The 23,766-nt window shown below is 40.9% G+C and overlaps 5 protein-coding genes across 5 annotated transcripts in view; all 5 read left to right on the top strand.

The window, feature by feature from the left end:
- The window catches only part of LOC110065007 (kelch-like protein 26), a 3,854-nt gene extending 1,212 nt beyond the window's left edge, over positions 1 to 2,642 (top strand). The window contains exon 2 of the mRNA XM_020772107.2: positions 110 to 2,642. Coding sequence (XP_020627766.2) covers positions 110 to 1,471 — 1,362 coding nt within the window. The 3' untranslated portion in view covers positions 1,472 to 2,642. The remainder of the gene's footprint in view (positions 1 to 109) is intronic.
- Positions 2,643 to 3,681: 1,039 nt separating this feature from the next.
- Positions 3,682 to 7,183, top strand: LOC149107642 (kelch-like protein 23). Its single transcript, XM_089296208.1, has 2 exons — positions 3,682 to 4,620; positions 5,830 to 7,183. Exons 1-2 carry the CDS (start codon positions 3,787 to 3,789, stop codon positions 6,724 to 6,726), a joined length of 1,731 nt encoding a protein of 576 aa, XP_089152334.1. The 5' UTR covers positions 3,682 to 3,786; the 3' UTR covers positions 6,727 to 7,183.
- Positions 7,184 to 8,708: 1,525 nt separating this feature from the next.
- LOC110068837 (kelch-like protein 26) lies at positions 8,709 to 12,523 on the top strand. Its single transcript, XM_089295807.1, has 2 exons — positions 8,709 to 9,580; positions 9,993 to 12,523. Exons 1-2 carry the CDS (start codon positions 8,759 to 8,761, stop codon positions 11,352 to 11,354), a joined length of 2,184 nt encoding a protein of 727 aa, XP_089151933.1. The 5' UTR covers positions 8,709 to 8,758; the 3' UTR covers positions 11,355 to 12,523.
- Positions 12,524 to 13,565: 1,042 nt separating this feature from the next.
- On the top strand, positions 13,566 to 18,330 carry LOC149107641 (ectoderm-neural cortex protein 1-like). Its single transcript, XM_089296207.1, has 2 exons — positions 13,566 to 14,503; positions 16,977 to 18,330. The coding sequence occupies exons 1-2, from the start codon at positions 13,655 to 13,657 to the stop codon at positions 17,871 to 17,873; spliced, it is 1,746 nt and encodes a 581-aa protein (XP_089152333.1). The 5' UTR covers positions 13,566 to 13,654; the 3' UTR covers positions 17,874 to 18,330.
- Positions 18,331 to 19,157: 827 nt separating this feature from the next.
- Positions 19,158 to 22,876, top strand: LOC110068838 (kelch-like protein 26). Its single transcript, XM_089296204.1, has 2 exons — positions 19,158 to 20,058; positions 20,600 to 22,876. The coding sequence occupies exons 1-2, from the start codon at positions 19,237 to 19,239 to the stop codon at positions 21,644 to 21,646; spliced, it is 1,869 nt and encodes a 622-aa protein (XP_089152330.1). The 5' UTR covers positions 19,158 to 19,236; the 3' UTR covers positions 21,647 to 22,876.
- Positions 22,877 to 23,766: the final 890 nt, after the last annotated feature.

The following is a 23,766-nucleotide window of genomic DNA, read 5'->3' as shown; positions in this document are numbered from 1 at the left end:
GTTCAACATCCCAAATGTGACATAAATTAGAATTGATAAGCTAGTACCACTATTTATATTGTCCTGTTTTGTTAACGTACTAAAACGCGCTGAACTTGCTTCATTTTAGGTTCTTGTTGCCATTCTCCCTCAGGCTCAGATGCAGTACTTTGATGATGAAGCCAAAAGTTGGAAACCTTTGCCATTCATGGCACAATTAACTGAGGCAACAAATTGTTCTTGCGCAGAGTACGTTGGCAATTACTTGTATGTAGCTGGAAAGAAGGCAAATGATTTTGTCAACTATCGATATGACACAGTTAGCAACTCGTGGGAAACACTCTCCCCAATTCTAAGCCATAGTGACTTCTGTAACAGGCAGATTGACTCTCTGTGTTTTCTTGATGACTTTTTATATGCAATTAGTGGTGCATCAACCTGTGTACCTTTTAAGTATAGCCCAGCTAAGAATAATTGGCAAGGTGGGGCTAGTTTAGGTTTCGTTAAGAAACAGTTTGATGATCCAAATACCCAGTTGACTAATGCATCAGCAACAGTTTGGAAGTCACATATATATGTGCTTCACGGTCTTAAAACTGCTGTTGGATTTGGTGGGCTCCCAGCTGCCCCATTTGCCCCATCTACCCCTGGTTCATTGCGTAGGGTCAAACCTCCCGCATCTGCAGTTACTGGCGGGCTTGGGTCCACTAACTCATCTGCAGTTTGTAGCGTTGGTTCAGTCCTTGAGGTGGGGTCTGCCACATCTACAACTGCATTTGGGAACATGTTTTCCCAATCTACCAGTGCTTCATTGTGTAGGGCCACATCTAGAGCTTCCCCATCTACATTTCCTACCGGTGGTTCATTGGTTTCGGTGGAGTCTGCCCAACCTACAGTTTCTAGCAGTGCTTCATTGTTTTGGACGGCGCCTACCCCACCTGCAGTTTGCACCACAGGTTCAGACCTTGAGGTGGCATGTGCCACATCTGCAGTTGCTATCGAGGCTTCATTGCCTGAAGTAGGGTCTACCTCATTGGCATTTGCAAGTTCTAATACTTCTCAGGTCTGGCTGGATAAGGCAGCTGTATTGCACTGCTTCAACCCAAAAACGAACAAATGGAAGCAACAGTCCTCAACCTGCCGTCCTCACCATGACTCCTGCCTTTTTGTGGTTAATAACAGGCTTTATGTCGCTGGGGGTTCTGGATCTTCCCTGTATCCTTCAGCTTCTGTTGAAGTGTATGACGAGGAAAACAACATTTGGTCTGTTGTTGAACAGAAACATATTCCCCCAAACAACCTTGGTGCAGTGGAAATAGAAAGGAGGGTGTATTTTATGGTCAATAAATTTCCTGTTGATGTTGGCATTAGAATTCCACCTGGAGAGGTGTACCAGATCTGTTTGAATGACTGGAAAAATTTAGCACAAATTAATAAAGATGCAGTCTTGTGTTATATGCCAGTGAAGACGGACAGCTTGAATACAGACTAAGATAGAGGTCAAATGGACATATATACTTTCCTTGTGTATGACACTTTGCCTTTTTTTTCAAAGTGTTTGCATTTTGAAGATTGACCGTTTCTGAATTAATGGTAAAGGTTAACATGATCTGCCAAATTGCTGTGAGCTGCAATGTGCCATTGCAATAATATACATAAAACGAGAATCGAGGTTTTAGTTTGTAATTTTGTAGTTTTGTGAAAAAGCTGGAATTGGGTAAAACGTTTAACAACCTTACCACCATTTTCATTTGAACATCTTTCTTTCAAGAGGGTAACGAAAAATAGATAGTAGCCTTTCATAAAGACTTTGGTTATCCCATCAAGGTTTAATTTTTAGAAATAGTAGTTTATTTGTATTATATACTCTCTTCGTAGAGTAAATTTTAAATTAAGAACGTTTAATTTTTTTGTGATGAAGGGTTGCATAGCTATGCTTAAGTTAACTAATCTAGTTTAGCATTTGCTAGCTTGTGCCATAGATACTAATAAAATGCAGTAATTTGGTGAATAGAATTGTTATCTTAAAAATCTAGAGGTGTCTTTCATCTTTCGTGGATTTTCAGAGAATATTAGTTTGTGAACAGAGATGACAAATACCCCAGGGGAAGCCGAGCATTAGGAAGTTAGACTAGGTGATTTCAGCGTCATGAAAATCGCCCGTACTAGTAACTGAACGTGGATATGTGAATTTGACAGACAGTTTACAATATACAGGTATAGCTTTGTTCTTTCATTGGGAATAGTGTTTCCACTTAACTGCAGTTGATTATTCTTGTAACAGCAAATGTATAGAATAAATTAAATACTAGTAGTAATCAGAGATTATGAGAGTGCGTTCGACGCTCTCACTTTAATATATAATTATATATCGTAAATAAATGATTTCACTAGCTGACTTTCAACCTTTGTCTATTGCTAAAATCAACATTTTTCAGCAGCAACCGAGGTTTTACAGTCAGATATGCATAGTGTCAAAGTCCATGCTGGTGAAGAGGTCACGATTTGTTGATACGTTGCGTGACGCTGCCAGTTTCTGTAGTCTCTCAAGTTTCATAGTATATTTAAATTACGTACATTATTCTAAGCTAGCATTTGCAGTCGCGTGCTCGTTTCGCGACTAATTCGAGTATTTCCCCAGATGAATAAAGTAGTCTTATGGATCTTGCCTTCAGAGTACTTTTCCATCGATTCCAAACAATAAAATTTCGACCGGATAAAGACTGAGCTATCTGTCGCGACTGCAAGTAATCAACAAATGCAATCAAAATGTAGCTGTTTTCCACGGTTTATCATCCCAAAGCCAAGTCGTGTTAATAAACAAGGACAATTCCCTCAGATTGCGATAAACGCTGCCGTTGAAGCGTTTAAATTCGCCAAAATCTAACGCTGAGAGCACATAATAGCGACGCGTGCGGCGACTGAATGGAAAGAAGTCAAAAAAATATCCATCGGAAAGACGAGCTCACGTGGCCTGCTCACATACTCACATGTTCGCCACATGTCTTATCACATGTCTTAGCATTAAACGGTACCAGTTTGCTGGCCGTGACATGCCCCTGCAAAACTCAAGCGGGGTGGCCATTTTGGTGTCCTTACAGGAATGTGGTATTTTTCGGCCTAGAACCGTGCACAGGGAAACCAACTGTAAAAAGCCAGATGTCAAAATTAGGTTTGCGTTCCACTTCGTCGAACGCAAAAATGAACAAAACTGCAGTCATCATTTCTTTCGAAAGTCCTTTTTGTCTCACTTATTGTGTGCACGGCAGTACATTTTCGAAAATGGTCCGTAAGATGAATTGACTTACATTCTTTTCAAAATAATCGTTAATTCACAAGCCACAGCGACAAAAACAAGAGACCACCATTAACACCAGACATTTTCCCTTTGAACGCGGGGTGTCACTAAAATTACGATTTATGTGATAAGTCAACGTAATCTCGCATTTTGATTGCCTCTTACTTATGATCAATTGGAGGAAAGACGTATAGATAACGTTATCAAATAACATTTGCAGTTTTGCTTCTTTATTACATAAAATAAATAGATAGATCCACGAAGACCTGCAGACGTAATCTCTGGAAAACAACCGGCAGTCTGCTTATTTCGTTGCGATAACCAATCACTTAGCTGATATTGATAAAATCACATGGGGAAGGCGCGTGTTTCACGTGCGTTGATAAGTCCGTATATTATAAATGTTGGAAATAAAATTGAATATCTGAAACGTTTCCGATTTTACAGACTGAACAAAGACGGAACATTGGCGAACTTTTCGCGATTAGAAGCAGACATGGAGTTGGAAGATGTTTGATATCAAACATTCGCGGGAAATGTTTCAAAGTTTGAACAAAATGCGCGAAAATCGTTCATACACCGATGTCACTTTGAGCGTGAAAGGGGAGGTTTTCCACGCTCATAAGATAATTCTGGCCACCTCTAGCCGCTATTTTGATGCGATGTTTTCTGCTGGTATGAAGGAAAGCTCGCAAGCCGAGGTGGAAGTTAAGGGAGACGACTTAACGGTGGAGGCTTTTAGACTGTTATTAGATTTCATCTACACTTCAGTTCTCCCAGTAACCGAAACTAATGTCTTGGATGTCTTGGAAGCGGCCGATCAGCTGGAAATTCTGAGCGTGGTTGAGAAATGCTCGTTATTCATCATGCACAACCTCACCCGAGACAAATTCCACCTAGAAACGCGATTTAAAATTTACAGAGTGGCTGATCGTCACAATTTGACGGAGCTTCGAGAACAAAGCCTTCGATCGCTTGCTCTGCGATTTGGAGTTATCTGCGAGGAAGAGGGGTTTATGGAGAACATTACGGCTGATGAATTACTGCTTCTTCTTTCCCGTAACGATCTTAGCGTGCCCTCAGAAACGTTCCTCTTCACGACTGTTATAGCGTGGATTAAGTACAACCAAGAGGAGAGATTGCCGCAAGCGCCCAGGGTACTTGACAAAGTCCGACTAGCACTCGTGGATATAATGGTCGTGCTCGAAGAACTTGAATGCGAAGAATTCCAAGAGGTTCCCGAGTGTTTTTCCCTAATGTACAAGTGCTTATTACAGCATGTTCGTCCCTTCCTGTTTTCGCCATTTGCCGAAGAAAAAGGACTGCCTCGTGTCGACTCCAAGGTAAGTACTATACCAGTTCCTCTGTACGAACCCCACCACGCCTAGTGCTTTTCTTGAGTAGGGCTAAAGTTTTTGAGGGTAGGGTGGGATATAGGAAGAGGAGGGGGAGGGGTAGGGAGTATCTTTGTTTGAATAAAAAGCTTGTTACAGTACATAGCCTTCAGTCATAATTATTTGCATTAAGTATGGGTACATGATCTGGTTAAGAAAGCTCTGACTCACCCTTGAGGAGTTGCTTATACAGTTACACTTGTCATATTTTGTAGGAAAATCATGGTAGACCCTTAAGAGATACTTGTGCTTTCAGCTCTCATGTTTACCACCCTGTTGGCATATCTAGGGGAAAGACGAAAAGGACCCTGGTACTTGTCATCTAAGCAATACTCACTCTCACCCCACCCCCTCCCTCTTGCCAATTTCACTTCTAAGCACCCCAGGCCTAAAGTTATGATGGCAAGTACCAAATGTTAATGTAACAAAAAAATTTGATGTCTGAAACCTTTAAATTTAAGAGGTTTAAAAAATGTCAAAACAGCAGTGGCCTAGCAGGGCATGTCTCTCTGAGAAAGGGTCCTAGTTTTAGTAATGATAATAATAAAAAAAGTGTTAATGGGCATTTTATTAATAAATTTCTGCTTTTACAAAGTGCAGTCCAAAAAGACAGTCCAAAATTTCTTTTGAAAAATTGGGCCAAGCACTCAAAAGAATACATACAATGGGCCACATCAATTATTGTAATGAGGGGTGCAGCCCTTTCTGAGGACCCCTGGTCAAGGTTCCTACAGTTGCCAATAACAATGAAAAATACTACATCCAAAGGGGAGCTCATAAACTATTGTACTCGCTGATGATTTCTATAATTGTGTGGTTTCTGAATATATCCATACCCATACCAAGTAGGGTTATTGGCAGTTCCAAGGATAGGGGGTGGAGGGTCTCAAAACCTACTTTTTAAAGAAAAGTATGAACAAAAGCTGAAATTACCAGAGGGATGAGGGGTCGGGGGTTCAAACTAAATAAAACACTTCATGGGAGGTGTTGGTATGTTCAGAAACAACACATTTAAAGAAATCACCCCACCCCAAAGAAGATGAAAGAAAAATGTTACACTCCATGGCTTACTTAAAAGCTGATCTTGTAAGGGCTGGGCAATCTCAAGAAATAAAAAAAATTGTACGTGGTAACCTCCAGTTTTTGTTTATTCTTCAGGCTCTAGTTTCATTATCATCAACATCTGGAGTCAAGTACTTCGAGAGTGAGTCCAAAACCTGGCAGCCTTTTTCTGGCTTCAAACTGCCAAGTCTCCAAATCAAACCAGCTGTGTTATACAGTGGAAATCATCTGTTTCTTTTTGACGAGAAAGATGTCCATCAGTACCAGATTGATACAAACTCTTGGAAGACACTACCACCGATGAAGAATGCACGTCATGATTTCCAGGCCTGCATGCTTGAAGATTTCTTGTACGTACTCGGTGGCCGTGAAGTTAATCACACTGCTACATCAGAGAGATTTAGTTTCTCCAAGAAAACATGGCAGCTTATTAATTTCCATGAAGAACAAGGCTTGTACGGTTGTGCTCAGACTGTGCATAATGGCTATATTTATTCTGTTGGCGGGTCTTGGGCTTCAGGAGGTGCTGACCGTGGTGTGTTCAGGTTTAACCCTGCCAAGAATGAGTGGACAAAGTTGGCAGGGACTACACACAGCCACACCCAAGCCTGCGCCTTTGTAGTCAAGGGCAAGTTGTATGTCGCTGGTGGTAAAACAGACCCACCCAGTAAACGCCAAAGGGGACTTGTCCCATTCAGGCATGTTGAAGTTTATGATGAAGAGAATGACCTTTGGTGTTCAGTTCCACAGCCTCACATACCACCCAATAATTATGGTACAGTGGAAATTGAAGGTCGCATTTACTTTATACTCGGAAGCTTTGCTTACGACAGTGGAATCAGAATTGCTGATGATGAGGTTTACGATGTTGATATTGAAGACTGGGAACCAATTTGCCATCACGATGCAGACGCAGTGTTTGTTTACATGCCTGTCAACAGAGCTGAGGCGAGTGACATGAAGCAAGTGCCTGTCGGAGTTGATTCTGCATGAAATGAACTGCCACAGGAGAATAACATTAAATTCTAAAACAAAAGAAAGCATTTTAGTCCACATTTTATGAAATTGTTCTAAAAGCATCTTTCAGTTTGCATTAATCAACACTCTATGCATAAGGAAGCAAGAAAACACAAGAATTGTACTTCTATAGTAGCTAATGTATCTTGTTGATTCCTGTTATATTTGCATTAAAAAGAGTGTAAATTGAACTGAAATATTTACTCTTAAGTCGGGAGAAACTTAAGTTCTACCTCATAAATTTATACATTAAACATAACTTTTACATGTAGTTGTAGTCAAAAAACAATTTTTATGATGAGTAAATGAAATGTATGGGTAATTTGAAAGTGCAAATAGAACAAAGAATAGAAACACAAACAAAAGTAAATAGCACATTTGTAAATTTTACCAGTGACACTTTTAAGGACTAAAAATAAAGTAATTCTAGTCATTTGGGTTGTCACACAACCTTCACCTTCACCTAACTACTTCACGCCAAGTGGCGCATAAGGCCTCAACACTCTGTCGCCAACAAGCTCTGTCGGTCGCTACAGTAGACACCTCCCTCCAGCTCCTCCATCCAGCTCTTTCTCCCTCCTTCTCTGCTGTTCTCCAAGGTCTACCCCGCCTCCGGCACCCTTCTGGTACCCACACCATTGCAGTCCTACAGTCATTGTCACACAACGTTTAACCGTAATTCCGAGAAGAATTTCCACGTTAGTGTGGGGTATATATTAAACAATGTCAAAATACATAAAACATACTTAATATAAAGGTTAAATGCAGCCGTATATAGTTTGAGTCCAAAGCTTTCGAGGGAGAGGGAGATTTCTTGCAATGCAGTCAGTTTTTTCCTTTTAAGGTGGCTCAAAACAGTTTCCAACACTTAGATTTGGATGGGTCGTTATAACCATTCTCTATCACTTGATGCTACAATCATGGTATCAAAAAACTGCCCAATCATTGGTGAACATGTTGGTGTCACTTTTGTGACACAATAGGTTACCATAGCAACAGTATGACCTCCTAAAAGCACCCTTAATTACAGCTTTAGGGGTTTATAATTCAAAAACGGCACGGTGAAATTTTTTTATATTATCAACTTTTGATAGGTATGCTAAGACACAACTTTTGGCAAAGTTTAAAAAAATTCTGTACATGGGGTTCAGAGCCTCCTTAAATTTTCGAAAATTTAAGGTGGCTCTGAACCCCATGTACAGAATTTTTTTAAACTTTGCCAAAAGTTGTGTCTTAGCATACCTATCAAAAGTTGATAATATAAAAAAATTTCACCGTGCCTTTTTTTAATTATAAGCCCGTAAAGCTGTCATTAAGAGTGTTTTTAGGAAGTCATACTGTTGCCATGGTCACCTGTTGTGTCATGAAAATGATGACAACGTGTTCACCAATGCTTGGGCAGTTTTTTGATACCATGATTGTGGCATCAAATGATAAAGAGTGGCTATAACGACCCATCCAGATATAAGTGCTGGAAACTGTTTTGAGCCACCTTAAGGAGAGTCGAGGTGGGGCGAACGAACTTTCCAGCATTTAGCGACATCACATTCCACACATTTCTAGTTCATTTACAATCGATCAAAGCTGGACATGAAAAATGCTTAGACTTTCCTTGTAAATGAAATTCTTTCGCGAAGCGAACGGCTTGCGTGAGATTTGAGCGCGATTGTTAAATCGCGTGACGCCGGTAACTAGTTGGCCACGCGATCGCTCGCTTCAACTTTTCCTCCTCCCGGTAACATTACTCCCTCCCAAAAAGGTCGCCAAAAAGGTCGCCTAAACTGAGATTCCCTTGTCAAAGTCTGGTCAGCGTATGAGTAGTGGGTCTGGCTTCGATGGACTCTAGCGAGAAACAAGCTCTATGTAGGAATCGCGCAGGTCCTGGGACTGGGACGGGCGCGCATGTCGGCAAAAACTTCCGAGACATTCCTCACGTGATGTTTTGGGCAGACTCCTCCTGAACACACCACGATCTGCATTTTAAATAAGGTTAGCAAAACATCGCAAGATGGTCGCCCATTCCGAGGTCCTTTTATCCAAATGTGCTCAGTTTCGAGACGAAGGTCACTTCATCGACGTTCGTTTAAAAGTGCGTGAAGACATCTTTCCAGCTCATCGCATTGTACTCGCTGCGAATAGCGATTATTTCCACGCCATGTTTACTGCTGAAATGAAGGAGTCGAACCAGGAAGTCATCGACCTGAAAGATGAAAGCATTTCACCTGATGCTTTGAAGATTGTAATGGACTCCATCTACACTGGAGATCTTCGCGTCAACGAGGAAAACGTATTTGAAGTTCTTGCCGCCGCTGATCATCTTCAAGTGAAAAGCGTTGTTAAGCTGTGCTGTGATTTCTTGCTGATCCAGTGTATTCAGCTTCGGTTCGATGTCGAAACATACTGCCGCGTTTGGACAATTGCCGACAGACACGTTCTGAAAGATCTGCAAGAGGCCGCGGAGCACGAAATAGCATCGAAATTCAAGGATGTGTGTGAAAGCGAAGAATTCCAGATGCATATTGGCGCAGACCAATTATTCTGCCTCCTCAGTCGAGATGACCTCAATGCATCTTCGGAGACGTTCGTCTTCAAATCAGTGATGCAGTGGATTAAACACAAGAAGGAAGAGAGGATGGCAGTTGCAGCCAAAGTTATCGGAGCTGTTCGTCTGGGCCTGGTGGATACCAAGGTTTTGATTGAAGAACTGGATACAGAGGAAATGCAACGAGATTCAGAGATTGCCATGCAGTTGCTTCAAGTGTTAGTCTATAACAACAGTCCTTCGCACAATTTTGCCGTAGAGAAAGTAAAACCACGATCGATGAAGCTGGTAAGAAAAGGAACAACTCATCTAGTGAGACGTTAAATATCTCTTATCCCAAAGGGGGTGTTAATGTGGCGGGGGACGGGGGAAGGGACAACTCCCTCGTTGAATGCAGCAGAGATGCAACGAGTCAGGCAGAGTTCTGAGTTTGCTTTAGGGAAAGACAAACCAGGGTTTTCGATCAAGATAAGAAAATGTTATCTTCTGGGTACTAAGATACAGGCTATAATTTGGCCGAGGAATTTTCGTTCGCGAAGTCGCAAAATCAAACAAGTATCAGCATGAAACCGAATGTAAACATGCTTGCCCGTTCAACATCCCAAATGTGACATAAATTAGAATTGATAAGCTAGTACCACTATTTATATTGTCCTGTTTTGTTAACGTACTAAAACGCGCTGAACTTGCTTCATTTTAGGTTCTTGTTGCCATTCTCCCTCAGGCTCAGATGCAGTACTTTGATGATGAAGCCAAAAGTTGGAAACCTTTGCCATTCATGGCACAATTAACTGAGGCAACAAATTGTTCTTGCGTAGAGTACGTTGGCAATTACTTGTATGTAGCTGCAAAGAAGGCAAATGATTTTGTCAACTATCGATATGACACAGTTAGCAACTCGTGGGAAACACTCTCCCCAATTCTAAGCCATAGTGACTTCTGTAACAGGCAGATTGACTCTCTGTGTTTTCTTGATGACTTTTTATATGCAATTAGTGGTGCATCAACCTGTGTACCTTTTAAGTATAGCCCAGCTAAGAATAATTGGCAAGGTGGGGCTAGTTTAGGTTTCGTTAAGAAACAGTTTGATGATCCAAATACCCAGTTGACTAATGCATCAGCAACAGTTTGGAAGTCACATATATATGTGCTTCACGGTCTTAAGACTGCTGTTGGATTTGGTGGGCTCCCAGCTGCCCCATTTGCCCCATCTACCCCTGGTTCATTGTGTAGGGTCACATCTCCCGCATCTGCAGTTACTAGCGGGCTTGGGTCCACTAACTCATCTGCAGTTTGTAGCGTTGGTTCAGTCCTTGAGGTGGGGTCTGCCACATCTACAACTGCATTTGGGAACATGTTTTCCCAATCTACCAGTGCTTCATTGTGTAGGGCCACATCTAGAGCTTCCCCATTTACATTTCCTACCGGTGGTTCATTGGTTTCGGTGGAGTCTGCCCAACCTACAGTTTCTAGCAGTGCTTCATTGTTTTGGACGGGGCCTACCCCACCTGCAGTTTGCACCACAGGTTCAGACCTTGAGGTGGCAAGTGCCACATCTGCAGTTGCTATCGAGGCTTCATTGCCTGAAGTAGGGTCTACCTCATTGGCATTTGCAAGTTCTAATACTTCTCAGGTCTGGGTGGATAAGGCAGCTGTTTTGCACTGCTTCAACCCAGAAACGAACAAATGGAAGCAACAGTCCTCAACCTGCCGTCCTCACCATGACTCCTGCCTTTTTGTGGTTAATAACAGGCTTTATGTCGCTGGGGGTTCTGGATCTTCCCTGTATCCTTCAGCTTCTGTTGAAGTGTATGACGAGGAAAACAACATTTGGTCTGTTGTTGAACAGAAACATATTCCCCCAAACAACCTTGGTGCAGTGGAAATAGAAAGGAGGGTGTATTTTATGGTCAATAAATTTCCTGTTGATGTTGGCATTAGAATTCCACCTGGAGAGGTGTACCAGATCTGTTTGAATGACTGGAAAAATTTAGCACAAATTAATAAAGATGCAGTTTTGTGTTATATGCCAGTGAAGACAGACAGCTTGAATACAGACTAAGATAGAGGTCAAATGGACATATATACTTTCCTTGTGTATGACACTTTGCCTTTTTTTTCAAAGTGTTTGCATTTTGAAGATTGACCGTTTCTGAATTAATGGTAAAGGTTAACATGATCTGCCAAATTGCTGTGAGCTGCAATGTGCCATTGCAATAATATACATAAAACGAGAATCGAGGTTTCAGTTTGTAATTTTGTAGTTTTGTGAAAAAGCTGGAATTGGGTAAAACGTTTAACAACCTTACCACCATTTTCATTTGAACATCTTTCTTTCAAGAGGGTAACGAAAAATAGATAGTAGCCTTTCATAAAGACTTTGGTTATCCCATCAAGGTTTAATTTTTAGAAATAGTAGTTTATTTGTATTATATACTCTCTTCGTAGAGTAAATTTTAAATTAAGAACGTTTAACTGTTTTGTGATGAAGGGTTGCATAGCTATGCTTAAGTTAACTAATCAAGTTTAGCATTTGCTAGCTTGTGCCATAGATACTAATAAAATGCAGTAATTTGGTGAATAGAATTGTTATCTTAAAAATCTAGAGCTGTCTTTCATCTTTCGTGGATTTTCAGAGAATATTAGTTTGTGAACAGAGATGACAAATACCCCAGGGGAAGCCGAGCATTAGGAAGTTAGACTAGGTGATTTCAGCGTCATGAAAATCGCCCGTACTAGTAACTGAACGTGGATATGTGAATTTGACAGACAGTTTACAATATACAGGTATAGCTTTGTTCTTTCATTGGGAATAGTGTTTCCACTTAACTGCAGTTGATTATTCTTGTAACAGCAAATGTATAGAATAAATTAAATACTAGTAGTAATCAGAGATTATGAGAGTGCGTTCGACGCTCTCACTTTAATATATAATTATATATCGTAAATAAATGATTTCACTAGCTGACTTTCAACCTTTGTCTATTGCTAAAATCAACATTTTTCAGCAGCAACCGAGGTTTTACAGTCAGATATGCATAGTGTCAAAGTCCATGCTAGTGAAGAGGTCACGATTTGTTGATACGTTGCGTGACGCTGCCAGTTTCTGTAGTCTCAAGTTTCATAGTATATTTAAATTACGTACATTATTCTAAGCTAGCATTTGCAGTCGCGTGCTCGTTTCGCGACTAATTCGAGTATTTCCCCAGATGAATAAAGTAGTCTTATGGATCTTGCCTTCAGAGTACTTTTCCATCGATTCCAAAGAATAAAATTTCGACCGGATAAAGACTGAGCTATCGGTCGCGACTGCAAGTAATCAACAAATGCAATCAAAATGTAGCTGTTTTCCACGGTTTATCATCCCAAAGCCAAGTCGTGTTAATAAACAAGGACAATTCCCTCAGATTGCGATAAACGCTGCCGTTGAAGCGTTTAAATTCGCCAAAATCTAACGCTGAGAGCACATAATAGCGACGCGTACGGCGACTGAATGGAAAGAAGTCAAAAAAACATCCATCGGAAAGACGAGCTCACGTGGCCTGCTCACATACTCACATGTTCGCCACATGTCTTATCACATGTCTTAGCATTAAACGGTACCAGTTTGCTGGCCGTGACATGCCCCTGCAAAAATCAAGCGGGGTGGCCATTTTGGTGTCCTTACAGGAATGTGGTATTTTTCGGCCTACAACCGTGCACAGGGCAACCAACTGTAAAAAGCCAGATGTCAAAATTAGGTTTGCGTTCCACTTCGTCGAACGCAAAAATGAACAAAACTGTAGTCATCATTTCTTTCGAAAGTCCTTTTTGTCTCACTTATTGTGTGCACGGCAGTACATTTTCGAAAATGGTGCGTAAGATGAATTGACTTACATTCTTTTCAAAATAATCGTTAATTCACAAGCCACAGCGACAAAAACAAGAGACCACCATTAACACCAGACATTTTCCCTTTGAACGCGGGGTGTCACTAAAATTACGATTTATGTGATAAGTCAACGTAATCTCGCATTTTGATTGCCTCTTACTTATGATCAATTGGAGGAAAGACGTATAGATAACGTTATCAAATAACATTTACAGTTTTGCTTCTTTATTACATAAAATAGATAGATAGATCCACGAAGACCTGCAGACGTAATCTCTGGAAAACAACCGGCAGTCTGCTTATTTCGTTGCGATAACCAATCACTTAGCTGATATTGATAAAATCACATGGGGAAGGCGCGTGTTTCACGTGCGTTGATAAGTCCGTATATTATAAATGTTAAAAATAAAATTGAATATCTGAAACGTTTCCGATTTTACAGACTGAACAAAGACGGAACATTGGCGAACTTTTCGCGATTAGAAGCAGACATGGAGTTGGAAGATGTGTTTGATATCAAACATTCGCGGGAAATGTTTCAAAGTTTGAACAAAATGCGCGAAAATCGTTCATACACCGATGTCACTTTGAGCGTGAAAGGGGAGGTTTTCCACGCTCATAAGATAATTCTGGCCACCTCTAGCCGCTATTTTGATGCCATGTTTTCTGCTGGTATGAAGGAAAGCTCGCAAACCGAGGTGGAAGTTAAGGGAGACGACTTAACGGTGGAGGCTTTTAGACTGTTATTAGATTTCGTCTACACTTCAGTTCTCCCAGTAACCGAAACTAATGTCTTGGATGTCTTGGAAGCGGCCGATCAGCTGGAAATTCTGAGCGTGGTTGAGAAATGCTCGTTATTCATCATGCACAACCTCACCCGAGACAAATTCCACCTGGAAACGCGATTGAAAATTTACAGAGTGGCTGATCGTCACAATTTGACGGAGCTTCGAGAACAAAGCCTTCGATCGCTTGCTCTGCGATTTGGAGTTATCTGCGAGGAAGAGGGGTTTATGGAGAACATTACGGCTGATGAATTACTGCTTCTTCTTTCCCGTAACGATCTTAGCGTGCCCTCAGAAACGTTCCTCTTCACGACTGTTATAGCGTGGATTAAATACAACCAAGAGGAGAGATTGCCACAAGCGCCCAGGGTACTTGACAAAGTCCGACTAGCACTCGTGGATATAATGGTCGTGCTCGAAGAACTTGAATGCGAAGAATTCCAAGAGGTTCCCGAGTGTTTTTCCCTAATGTACAAGTGCTTATTACAGCATGTTCGTCCGTTCCTGTTTTCGCCATTTGCCCAAGAAAAAGGACTGCCTCGTGTCGACTCCAAGGTAAGTGCTATACCAGTTCCTCTGTACGAACCCCACCACGCCTAGTGCTTTTCTTTAGTAGGGCTAAAGTTTTTGAGGGTAGGGTGGGATGTAGGAAGAGGAGGGGGAAGGGTAGGGAGTATCTTTGTTTGAATAAAAAGCTTGTTACAGTACATAGCCTTCAGTCATAATTATTTGCATTAAGTATGGGTACATGATCTGGTTAAGAAAGCTCTGACTCGCCCTTGAGGAGTTGCTTATACAGTTACACATGTCATGTTTTGTAGGAAAATCATGGTAGACCCTTAAGAGATACTTGTGCTTTCAGCTCTCATGCTTACCACCCTGTTGGCATATCTAGGGGAAAGACGAAAAGGACCCTGGTACTTGTCATCTAAGCAATACTCACTCTCACCCCACCCCCACCCTCTTGCCAATTTCACTTCTAAGCACCCCAGGCCTAAAGTTATAATGGCATGTACCAAATGTTAATGTGACAAAAAAATTTGATGTCTGAAACCTTTAAATTTAAGAGGTTTACAAAATGTCAAAACAGCAGTGGCCTAGCAGGGCATGTCTCTCTGAGAAAGGGTCCAAGTTTTAATAATAATAATAATAATAATAATAATAATAATAATAATAATAATAATGATGATGATAATAATAATAATAATAATAAGCAGATGTAGACAGACTCTACCTCCCAAGAAATGCTGGTGGTAGGGGTCTTATCCAATTAGAAGCCTCATACAAAACAACCACGATAGGGCTTGATACATACCTAAAGAACACTGATGATGCCCTAATCGAACTAGTGCAAGAACATGATGGCAGAAAGAAATTGTACTCTATACAAAGGCAAGCAGAACAATTCAAACAAGAACTAGACCTAACAATACCAGATAAACAAGCAGAAGAAACAACCACCAAATATGCAAAGAGAACCAAACAAATGGCACGAAATAAGACCCAAGAAAAATTAACAAAGCAGTGGGAGAACAAAGCCCTACATGGAAGATACCCAAAGAGAATAAAGGAGGCAGATGTTGACCACCACAAAACCAACCAGTGGCTCAAAAGCAGTGGACTGAAGGCAGAAACGGAAGGATTCATAATCGCAGCCCAAGACCAAAGCCTAGCTACCAGATCATACCACGCCAGCATTATCAAAGACGGTACTAGCCCCCTATGCAGGATGTGTAACAAATACGACGAAACAATTGACCATATCGTGTCTGGGTGTCCTGAACTTGCGAAAACAGAATATACCCACAGACACGATAAAGCAGCCGCGTATATACATTGGAAAGTCTGTCACAACTATAATATAAAGACATCAGAAAAGTGGTATGACCACGAGCCGCAAACAGTTACAGAAAACGAGGATGTCACGATATTATGGGACATGCCAATACACACAGACAGGAAAATAACAGCCAACAGACCCGATATAGTGATTAAAGACCACAAAACGAAAACCTGTAAATTTATTGACATGGCAGTACCATCAGACAGAAACACATCCGTGAAAGTCAGTGAAAAACTATCCAAATATAAGGACTTGGAAATCGAAACAAGCCGAATGTGGGGCATGAGAACGGAAACGATACCAGTTATCATTGGAGCACTTGGAGCTATCAAAAAGGGACTAGAAACTTATCTTGGAAGAATTCCCAGCCAATTAAGCATCAGTGAACTACAAAAGATAACCTTGCTAGGTACAGCACACATTTTGAGGAGGGTGCTATCAAGCTAAAAACTGGCTATCTCCTAGTGCCCCAGGACCATGGTTTGGTCTCGGCCCTAAGGACTCTAAGCAAACATTACGTGAGGACGATAATAATAATAATAATAATAATAATAATAATAATAATAATAATAATAAAGTGTTAGTGGGCATTTTATTAATAAATTTCTGCTTTTACAAAGTACAGTCCAAAAAGACAGTCCAAAATTTCTTTTGAAAAATTGGGCCAAGCACTCAAAAGAATACATACAATGGGCCACATCAATTATTGTAATGAGGGGTGCAGCCCTTTCTGAGGACCCCTGGTCAAGGTTCCCACAGTTGCCAATAACAATGAAAAGTACTACATCCAAAGGGAAGCTCATAAACTATTGTACTCTCTGATGATTTCTATAATTGTGTGGTTTCTGAATATATCCATACCCATGCCAAGTAGGGTTATTGGCAGTTCCAAGGGTAGGGGGTGGAGGGTCTCAAAACCTACTTTTTTAAGAAAAGTATGAACAAAAGCTGAAATTACCAGAGGGATAAGGGGTCAGGGGTTCAAACTAAATAAAACACTTCATGGGAGGTGTTGGTATGTTCAGAAACAACACATTTAAAGAAATAACCCCACCCCAGAGAAAATGAAAGAAAAATGTTACACTCCATGGCTTACTTAAAAGCTGATCTTGCAAGGGCTGGACAATCTCAAGAAATAAAAAAACAATTGTACTTGGTAACCTCCAGTTTTTGTTTATTTTTCAGGCTCTGGTTTCATTATCATCAACATCTGGAGTCAAGTACTTTGAGAGTGAGTCCAAAACCTGGCAGCCTTTTTCTGGCTTCAAACTGCCAAGTCTCCAAATCAAACCAGCTGTGTTATACAGTGGAAATCATCTGTTTCTTTTTGACGAGAAAGATGTCCATCAGTACCAGATTGATACAAACTCTTGGAAGACACTACCACCGATGAAGAATGCACGTCATGATTTCCAGGCCTGTATGCTTGAAGATTTCTTGTACGTAGTTGGTGGCTGTGAAGTTAATCACACTGCTGCATCAGAGAGATTTAGTTTCTCCAAGAAAACATGGCAGCTTATTGGATTCCATGAAGAACAAGGCTTGTACGGTTGTGCTCAGACTGTGCATAATGGCTATATTTATTCTGTTGGCGGGTCCTGGGCTGCAGGAGGTGCTGACTGTGGTGTGTTCAGATTTAACCCTGCCAAGAATAAGTGGACAAAGTCGGCAGGGACTACCCACAGTCACACCCAAGCCTGCACCTTTGTAGTCAAGGGCAAGTTGTATGTCGCTGGTGGTAAAACAGACCCACCCAGTAAACGCCAAAGGGGACTTGTCCCATCCAGGCATGTTGAAGTTTATGATGAAGAGAATGACCAGTGGTGTTCAGTTCCGCAGCCTCACATACCACCCAATAATTACGGTGCGGTGGAAATCGAAGGTCGCATTTACTTTATACTCAGAAGCTTTGCTTACGACAGTGGAATCAGAATTGCTGATGATGAGGTTTACCATGTTGATATTGAAGACTGGGAACCAATTTGCCATCACGATGCAGACGCAGTGTTTGTTTACATGCCTGTCAACAGAGCTGAGGCGAGTGACATGAAGCAAGTGCCTGTCGGAGTTGATTCTGCATGAAATGAACTGCCACAGGAGAGTAACATTAAATTGTAAAACAAAAGAAAGCATTTTAGTCCACATTTTATGAAATTGTTCTAAAAGCATCTTTCAGTTTGCATTAATCAACACTCTATGCATAAGGAAGCAAGAAAACACAACAATTGTACTTCTATAGTAGCTAATGTATCTTGTTGATTCCTGTTATATTTGCATTAAAAAGAGTGTAAATTGAACTGAAATATTTACTCTTAAGTCGGGAGAAACTTAAGTTCTACCTCATAAGTTTATACATTAAACATAACTTTTACATGTAGTTGTAGTCAAAAAACAATTTTTATGATGAGTAAATGAAATGTATGGGTAATTTGAAAGTGCAAATAGAACAAAGAATAGAAACACAAACAAAAGTAAATAGCACATTTGTAAATTTTACCAGTGACACTTTTAAGGACTAAAAATAAAGTAATTCTAGTCATTTGGGTTGTCACACAACCTTCACCTTCACCTAACTACTTCACGCCAAGTGGCGCATAAGGCCTCAACACTCTGTCGCCAACCAGCTCTGTCGGTCGCTGCAGTAGACACCTCCCTCCAGCTCCTCCATCCAGCTCTTTCTCCCTCCTTCTCTGCTGTTCTCCAAGGTCTACCCCGCCTCCGGCACCCTTCTGGTACCCACGCCATTGCAGTCCTACAGTCATTGTCACACAACGTTTAACCGTAATTCCGAGAAGAATTTCCACATTAGTGTGGGTATATATTAAACAATGTCAAAATACATAAAACATACTTAATATAAAGGTTAAATGCAGCCGAATATAGTTTGAGTCCAAAGCTTTCGAGGGAGAGGGAGATTTCTTCCAATGCAGTCAGTTTTTTCCTTTTAAGGAGAGTCGAGGTGGGGCGAACGAACTTTCCAGCATTTAGCGACATCACATTCCACACATTTCTAGTTCATTTGCAATCGATCAAAGCTGGACATGAAAAATGCTTAGACTTTCCTTGTAAATGAAATTCTTTCGCGAAGCGAACGGCTTGCGTGAGATTTGAGCGCGATTGTTAAATCGCGTGACGCCGGTAACTAGTTGGCCACGCGATCGCTCGCTTCAACTTTTCCTCCTCCCGGTAACATTACTGCCTCCCAAAAAGGTCGCCTAAACTGAGATTCCCTTGTCAAAGTCTGGTCAGCGTATGAGTAGTGGGTCTGGCTTCGATGGACAAACAAGAAACAAGCACTATGTAGGAATCGCGCGGGTCCTGGGACTGGGACGGGCGCGCATGTCGGCAAAAACTTTCGTGACATTGCTCACGTGATGTTTTGGGCAGACTCCTCCTGAACACACCACGATCTGCATTTTAACCAAGGTGAGCTAAACATCGCAAGATGGTCGCCCATTCCGAGGTCCTTTTATCCAAATGTGCTCAGTTTCGAGACGAAGGTCAATTCATCGACGTTCGTTTAAAAGTGCGTGAAGACATCTTTCCAGCTCATCGCATTGTACTCGCTGCGAATAGCGATTATTTCCACGCCATGTTTACTGCTGAAATGAAGGAGTCGAACCAGGAAGTCATCGACCTGAAAGATGAAAGCATTTCACCTTATGCTTTAAAGATTGTAATGGACTCCATCTACACTGGAGATCTTCGTGTCAACGAGGAAAACGTATTTGAAGTTCTTGCCGCCGCTGATCATCTTCAAGTGAAAAGCGTTGTTAAGCTGTGCTGCGATTTCTTGCTGATCCAGTGTATTCAGCTTCGGTTCGATGTCGAAACATACTGCCGCGTTTGGACAATTGCCGACAGACACGGTCTGAAAGATCTGCAAGAGGCCGCGGAGCACGAAATAGCATCGAAATTCAAGGATGTTTGTGAAAGCGAAGAATTCCTGACGCATGTTGGTGCAGACCAATTATTCAGCCTCCTTAGTCGAGATGACCTCAGTGCATCTTCGGAGACGTTCGTCTTCGAATCAGTGATGCAGTGGATTAAACACAAGAAGGAAGAAAGGATGGCAGTTGCAGCCAAAGTTATCGGGGCTGTTCGTCTGGGGCTGGTGGACATCGGGAATGTGATAGAAGAACTGAATACAGAGGAAATGCAAAGAGATCCAGAGATTGCCATGCAGCTACATGAATTGTTAATTTATAACAACAGTCCTTCTCACAATTTTGCAATAGAGAAAGTAAGACCACGTTCAATGAAGCCGGTAAGAAAAAGTGTAGATCATTATGGAGACCTGAAATATCTTATATCTCAAAGGGGTGTTAATGTAGTGGGGGTGGGGAAGAGGGAAATATTTCCTAACCGGCTAAATACAAAGGGTAGAGATGCAACGAGTTCTAGAGATTGCAATGTACAGCCGTATGAATCACCTAACTTCATGCCTTTAAACAACTTCAGTTTGCTGTAGGGAAACATAAACCAAAAAATTGAACCAGATAAGAAAATGAGCTCTGCTGGAGTACTAAGAACAACAAATACAGGCTAAATTTTGGTTGAGTTATTTTCGCACGCGAAGTCACAGAACCAAATAAGTATAAGCATGAAACTGATTTTAAAATTAATTGCACGTTTCGATTATTGACGTCAGCGGACATCCTGAACGTGTGAATTAGAATTGATAAGCTAGAACCAAACAATTAATATGTTATTTATTTAAACGCCTTGATTCTGCTTACTATATCTGGTGCGGTTTGTTTTTGTTTGTTTTTTTTTTACTAAAATTTGCTCAACTTCCTTCATTTTAGGTTCTTGTTGCCATTCTTCCTCAGACCCAGATGCAGTACTTTGATGTTGAAACGAAAACATGGAAAGCTTTGCCATCCATGGCACAATTGACCGAGGCAACAATGTGTTCTTGTGCAGAGAATGTTGGCAATTACTTGTATGTAGCTGCAGAGCAGGACGGTGATTTTGTCAACTATCGATACGACATAGTTAGCAACTCCTGGGAAACACTTCCCCAAATTCTAAGCCATGATGACCTTTGTAACAGTCACATTGACTCTCTTTGTTCTGTTGATGACTTTTTATATGCAGTTAGTGGTGGATCAACATGTGTACCTTTCAGATATAGCCCAGCTAAGAATGATTGGCAAGGTGGGGCTAATTTGTCTTTTGTAGAGAAACAATTGAATAATTCAAATAACCGACTGACCAACGCAATGGCAACAGTTTGGAAGTCACATATATATGTGCTTCACGGTCTTAAGACAGCTGAAGAGCGAGCCATGCAATCAAATTCAGGCAGTCCTCAATTTGGGTCACTCCGCTCTTCAAGCAACTTATTCAATTTTGGAGCAGCATCACCTGGAGGTCAAGCTGTAAGTGCTAAACTGACTAGTCAGGTCTGGGTAGATAAGTCAGCTGTATTGCACTGCTTTGACCCAAAAACGAATAAGTGGAAAAAACTTTCCTCGACCTGTCGTCCTCACAGTAATTCTGGTCTTTTTGTGGTTAGTAATAGGCTCTATGTCGCTGGGGGTTACACCCGTAATTCTCAATCTGGCCCGTTTCCTCCGGGTCCAGCCTCTGTTGAGGTGTATGATGATGGAAATGACACTTGGTCAGTTGTGGAACAAAAACACATTCCCCCAAACAATCTTGGTGCAGTGGAAATAGAAGGGAGGGTGTATTTTATGGTCAATAAATTCCCTGTTGATGTTGGCATTAGAATTCCACCTGGAGAGGTGTACCAGATCTGTTTGAATGACTGGAAAAATTTAGCACAAATTAATAAAGATGCAGTCTTGTGTTATATGCCAGTGAAGACAGACAGCTTGAATACAGACTAAGACAGAGGTCAAACGGACATATATACTTTCCTTGTGTATGAGACTTTGCCTTTTTTTTTCAAAGTGTTTGCGTTTTGAAGATTGACCGTTTCTGAATTAATGGTAAAGGTTAACATGATCTGCCAAATTGCTGTGAGCTGCAATGTGCCATTGCAATAATATACATAAAACGAGAATCGAGGTTTTAGTTTGTAATTTTGTAGTTTTGTGAAAAAGCTGGAATTGGGTAAAACGTTTAACAACCTTACCACCATTTTCATTTGAACATCTTTCTTTCAAGAGGGTAACAAAAAATAGATAGTAGCCTTTTATAAAGACTTTGGTTATCCCATCAAGGTTTAATTTTTACAAATAGTAGTTTATTTGTATTATATACTCTCTTTGTAGAGTAAATTTTAAATTAAGAACGTTTAATTGTTTTGTGATGAAGGGTTGCATAGCTATGCTTAAGTTAAGTAATCTAGTTTAGCATTTGCTAGCTTGTGCCATAGATACTAATAAAATGCAGTAATTTGGTGAATAGAATTGTTATCTTAAAAATCTAGAGCTGTCTTTCATCTTTCGTGGATTTTCAGAGAATATTAGTTTGTGAACAGAGATGACAAATACCCCAGGGGCAGCCGAGCATTAGGAAGTTAGACTAGGTGATTTCAGCGTCATGAAAATCGCCCGTACTAGTAACTGAACGTGGATATGTGAATTTGACAGACAGTTTACAATATACAGGTATAGCTTTGTTCTTTCATTGGGCATAGTGTTTCCACTTAACTGCAGTTGATTATTCTTGGAACAGCAAATGTATAGAATAAATTAAATACTAGTAGTAATCAGAGATTATGAGAGTGCGTTCGACGCTCTCACTTTAACATATAATTATATATCGTAAATAAATGATTTCACTAGCTGACTTTCAACCTTTGTCTATTGCTAAAATCAACATTTTTCAGCAGCAACCGAGGTTTTACAGTCAGATATGCATAGTGTCAAAGTCCATGCTAGTGAAGAGGTCACGATTTGTTGATACGTTGCGTGACGCTGCCAGTTTCTGTAGTCTCTCAAGTTTCATAGTATGTTTAAATTACATACATTATTCTAAGCTAGCATTTGCAGTCGCGTGCTCGTTTCGCGACTAATTCGAGTATTTCCCCTGATGAATAAAGTAGTCTTATGGATCTTGCCTTCAGAGTACTTTTCCACCGATTCCAAACAATAAAATTTCGACCGGATAAAGACTGAGCTATCTGTCGCGACTGCAACTAATCAACAAATGCAATCAAAATGTAGCTGTTTTCCACGGTTTATCATCCCAAAGCCAAGTCGTGTTAATAAACAAGGACAATTCCCTCAGATTGCCATAAATGCTGCCGTCGAAGCGTTTAAATTCGCCAAAATCTAACGCTGAGAGCACATATTAGCGAGGCGTACGGCGACTGAATGGAAAGAAGTCAAAAAAAGATCCATCGGAAAGACGAGCTCACGTGGCCTGCTCACATACTCACATGTTCGCCACATGTCTTATCACATGTCTTAGCATTAAATGGTACCAGTTTGCTGGCCGTGACATGCCCCTGCAAAAATCAAGCGGGGTGGCCATTTTGGTGTCCTTACAGGAATGTGGTATTTTTCGGCCTAGAACTTTGCACAGGGAAACCAACTCTGAAAAGCCACAGGTCAAAATTAGGTTTGCGTTCCACTTCGTCGAACGCAAAAATGAACAAAACTGTAGTCATCATTTCTTTCGCGAGTCCTTTTTGCCTCACTTATTGTGTGCACGGCAGTACATTTTCGAAAATGGTCCGTAAGATGAATTGACTCACATTCTTTTCAAAATAATCTTTAATTCACAAGCCACAGCGACAAAAACAAGAGACCACCATTAACACTAGACATTTTCCCTTTAAACGCGGGGTGTCACTAAAATTACGATTTATGTGATAAGTCAACGTAATCTCGCATTTTGATTGCCTCTTACTTATGATCAATTGGAGGAAAGACGTATAGATAACGTTATTAAATAACATCTGCAGTTTTGTTTCTTTGTTACATAAAACAGATAGATAGATTCACGAAGACCTGCAGACGTAATCTTCGGAAAACAACCGGCAGTCTGCTTATTTCGT

Source organism: Orbicella faveolata, unplaced genomic scaffold, assembly GCF_042242905.1.
Source record: "Orbicella faveolata isolate gen_17 unplaced genomic scaffold, um_ofav_v1 contig_26, whole genome shotgun sequence".
NCBI lineage: Eukaryota > Metazoa > Cnidaria > Anthozoa > Scleractinia > Merulinidae > Orbicella > Orbicella faveolata.
This window is presented reverse-complemented; position numbering and strand designations above follow the sequence as displayed.